Source organism: Myotis davidii, unplaced genomic scaffold (assembly GCF_000327345.1).
Source record: "Myotis davidii unplaced genomic scaffold, ASM32734v1 scaffold187, whole genome shotgun sequence".
Lineage (NCBI taxonomy): Eukaryota > Metazoa > Chordata > Mammalia > Chiroptera > Vespertilionidae > Myotis > Myotis davidii.
The window spans coordinates 3498333-3501592 of record NW_006383018.1 but is presented as its reverse complement, the minus strand read 5'-3'; the positions used below and the strand labels follow the sequence as shown (position 1 = coordinate 3501592).

Below are 3260 nucleotides of genomic sequence, written 5' to 3'. Positions count from 1 at the left end.
CTGCCCTCCACTTTTTTTTTTTCTGCTGTATATTTTTGACCATTTTTCTATTTATTGATACATATAAGTTATTAGATATTAAAAGGTACTTGTTTGAGTTTTCCAGATAATTTATTTAGTTTTTAGTACAATTTATGGAATGGCTCTCAAAATTAAAGGAAAAATTTTTAAAGTCAGTTTATTCAAAATTACAGTCTACATATTGTTCTTAGTTATTATCCTAAGCAACTGTTTTCAACAGTTCACTAAAAAATATCTTTTTACCTTTAGTTAAGTTTTAGGAGATTAAGTTACTTTTCTGTAGTCTTCAATTATACAGGGTGGGGTAGAAGTAGATTTATAATTGTTTGTATGGAAAATGATACAATAATTAATAAATAATAATACAAGAATAAACTGGTTTTGTGCACTCATAACTGTAAACCTACTTTTGCACACTCTGTTTCACATGTAGATGTGATGGGATGACCAAAAATAGAATTGTTATCTTTTCTATACAGCAGATTCCAAACATCATAGAGTACTTCTAATCTCACCTAACTCCAGCTAATTTTTGTAGCATTTTGCTTAAATTACTTTTTTAGGGTTAATTATCTGAAACCTATTAGAATATTTCAGGGGTTCTCAGGAGGCTGCTGCTTTCGCAGTGCTCCGGCATACTGGTTGTCCTTCCTGGCTGCACTGTTGAATCACCTGGGGAACTTGAAAACTTCCAGTACCAGGACCCCATTCCCTACGCATTTTGATTTAATAGGTCTGAGATGAAGTTGGGTATTGATACTATTTAAAAAGCTTCCCAGATTATTCTAATATACAACTAGTGTCTAACATGCAGCTAGCTTATTTCTAGGGTAAATAAATTTGATTTAAACTTTCTCTTATTACTTTTCTTATTTAAGATTTTATTGCATGAAGTTCCCATTGAAGGGCAGAAAAAAAAGAGAAAGAAAGTTTTGTTGGAAACTAAACTTCAAGGGAACAGTGAAATAACACAAGGCATATTGGATTATGTAGTAGAAACCACCAAACCAATTTCTCCTGCAAACCAGGGTATCAGAGGTAAAAAAAAACCCCACAACTTTGTTTATTTCTTTGTTTCCTTCTTTTTTTCTTAAGCTCTTTCTTTTTTATTTAATTTTAATAAATCTTTATAATTAAAAGTATTACATATATCTCTCCCCACTGCTTTTTCTTTAACACAGTTGCTTTAAATGCTTGTGGAGAAAGACATTTAAAATATATATTAAAATCAATTTCTTGTTACGCTCCTTTTCATTTAAAAAACTTAAAAGAGACTGAAAATTGTTTAATGTACAGCTAAGCCCATGAAGAAGTAACCTGAGTAAAGAAAAAGTAACCTGACTTTAATTTTTTTAATGATTTAGAGAACAACCAAGGGGGGGTGCCATGAAACTAAAAGAAAGTACAAACTACTTTTGCTAGAAATATGGTTTCTCAGGTATCTTTGAACTGCAAAGATGAGAGGTTTTAGAGTACAAGACTTGTAGGTTATTATTTGTCTCCCTTGCTGCCAAATCAGGAAAATAAACTAAGAATGGTGGTTACAATTCAAAAAAATAGTTTGTAGCCCAATCAGATTTTAATAAAAATCTGAAATTGAGGGCAGAGGTTGAAGATTAAGTGAAGAGATGCTAAACTTTTAAAATTTTGCAACTTATACACCACCCTCTTTAGCTACCCTAGACTGTAGTAAAATTCTTACCGTCTGCATCCCCGCCAAGTGAGGAGTGATATGCTGTTTGAGCCTGCAGGATGCCTCACTGTTGAGCTGCTCTGCCAGTCCTTAGCAGGACAGGGTTTTTTTTCCAGGCATAGGAAACTTCTCTTCTATTGAGTCAAGACCAGGACCATGAGTCTACTGGTTGATTGTCCACAAAATGAACATTATCAGAATCATCAGTTTTTATTAAGGCATATTATAAAAATTGACTGTTCTTACTGCCTTTTTGAAATATTTTAATTCTCAGAGTAATTTATAAAATATAAAAGCCCATTATTTTTTATCTTTACTGACTTTTCAAAAAATGATTAGGAAAACGAGTAGTACTACTGAAGAAATTTCCTTTGGATGGGGAGAAGATGGGCAGAGAAGCAGCATTATTTATTGTTCCATCAGTTGTCAAAGGTAAAGTTCAAGCTTTATCTTATGAATCTTTTGTGCCTTACATGCTAAGTTAAAATCTATTTAGAAATTTAGGAATTTGCATTCATAGTTACTACATAATACTGTTACATAAAATACATGTTGTAATTAATGTAAGATGGAGAAATTTGTTAAACAAATATATATTTTTAAAATATATGTTTATTGATTCAGAGAGGAAGTGAGAGGGAGAAAGAGATAGAAACATCAGTGATGAGAGAGAATCATTGATCATCTTTCTCCTGCACGCCCCCTACTGGGGATCAAGCCTGCAACCTGGGCATGTGCCCTTGACCGGAATGGAACCCAGGTCCCTTCAGTCCACTGGCTGACGCTCTTTCCACTGAGCCAAACCAGGTAGCGCTAAACAAAGATGTTTTGATTTAAAAATAATATTCCAGCTTCTGGACTGAAAATAATGTTTTTCCCAGCCATAGTTGGGGGGAAAAGTTCAGTTTTTAAAATTATTTTGGAAATCTTATTAATCAGTTTTATAATATTGATAGCATGTCGGCTGCGGACTGAAGGGCTCCGGGTATGGTTCCAGCAAGGGCATATATCCAGGGTTGCGGGCTCAATCCCCAGTAGGGGGTGAGCAGGAAGCAGCAGATCAATGATTCTCTCTCATCATTGATGTTTCAATCTCTTTCTGCCTCTCCCTTCCTCTCTGAAATTAATAAAAATATATTCAAAAATAAATCTAAAATAATTTATGTTATATTTAACTATTTTTATAAACATATACTTTTAAATAAGAAATATGCTGCTGTAAACCTTTTATATGATAATTCTTAATTTTTCTTTTCCAGATAATACTAAATATACGTATACTCCAGGATGCCCAATTTTTTACTGCTTACAAGATATTATGCGAGTCTGTAGTGAATCCAGCACTCACTTTGCTACTCTTACAGCAAGGATGTTAATAGCCTTGGATAAGTAAGAACTGCCATTAAAAATATTTTTTAATAAAATATATGTTGATAATAGAAATTAACTCTGATACCAACACTTTGGGAAGAAAATAATGAAATTAATAATGTATGTATTCATAAATGGTAAATTTTTTTATTTTTTATTTTTTTACTTTAAATTC

At 32.5% G+C, this 3260-nt stretch overlaps 1 protein-coding gene across 1 annotated transcript in view; it reads left to right on the top strand.

Moving 5' to 3' along the window:
- The window catches only part of KRIT1 (KRIT1, ankyrin repeat containing), a 32471-nt gene that overhangs the window by 9153 nt on the left and 20058 nt on the right, over positions 1-3260 (top strand). Inside the window, exons 3-5 of the mRNA XM_006779261.2 lie at positions 900-1059; positions 2054-2146; positions 2974-3103. Of these exons, the coding sequence (XP_006779324.1) occupies positions 900-1059; positions 2054-2146; positions 2974-3103 (383 nt within the window). The remainder of the gene's footprint in view (positions 1-899; positions 1060-2053; positions 2147-2973; positions 3104-3260) is intronic.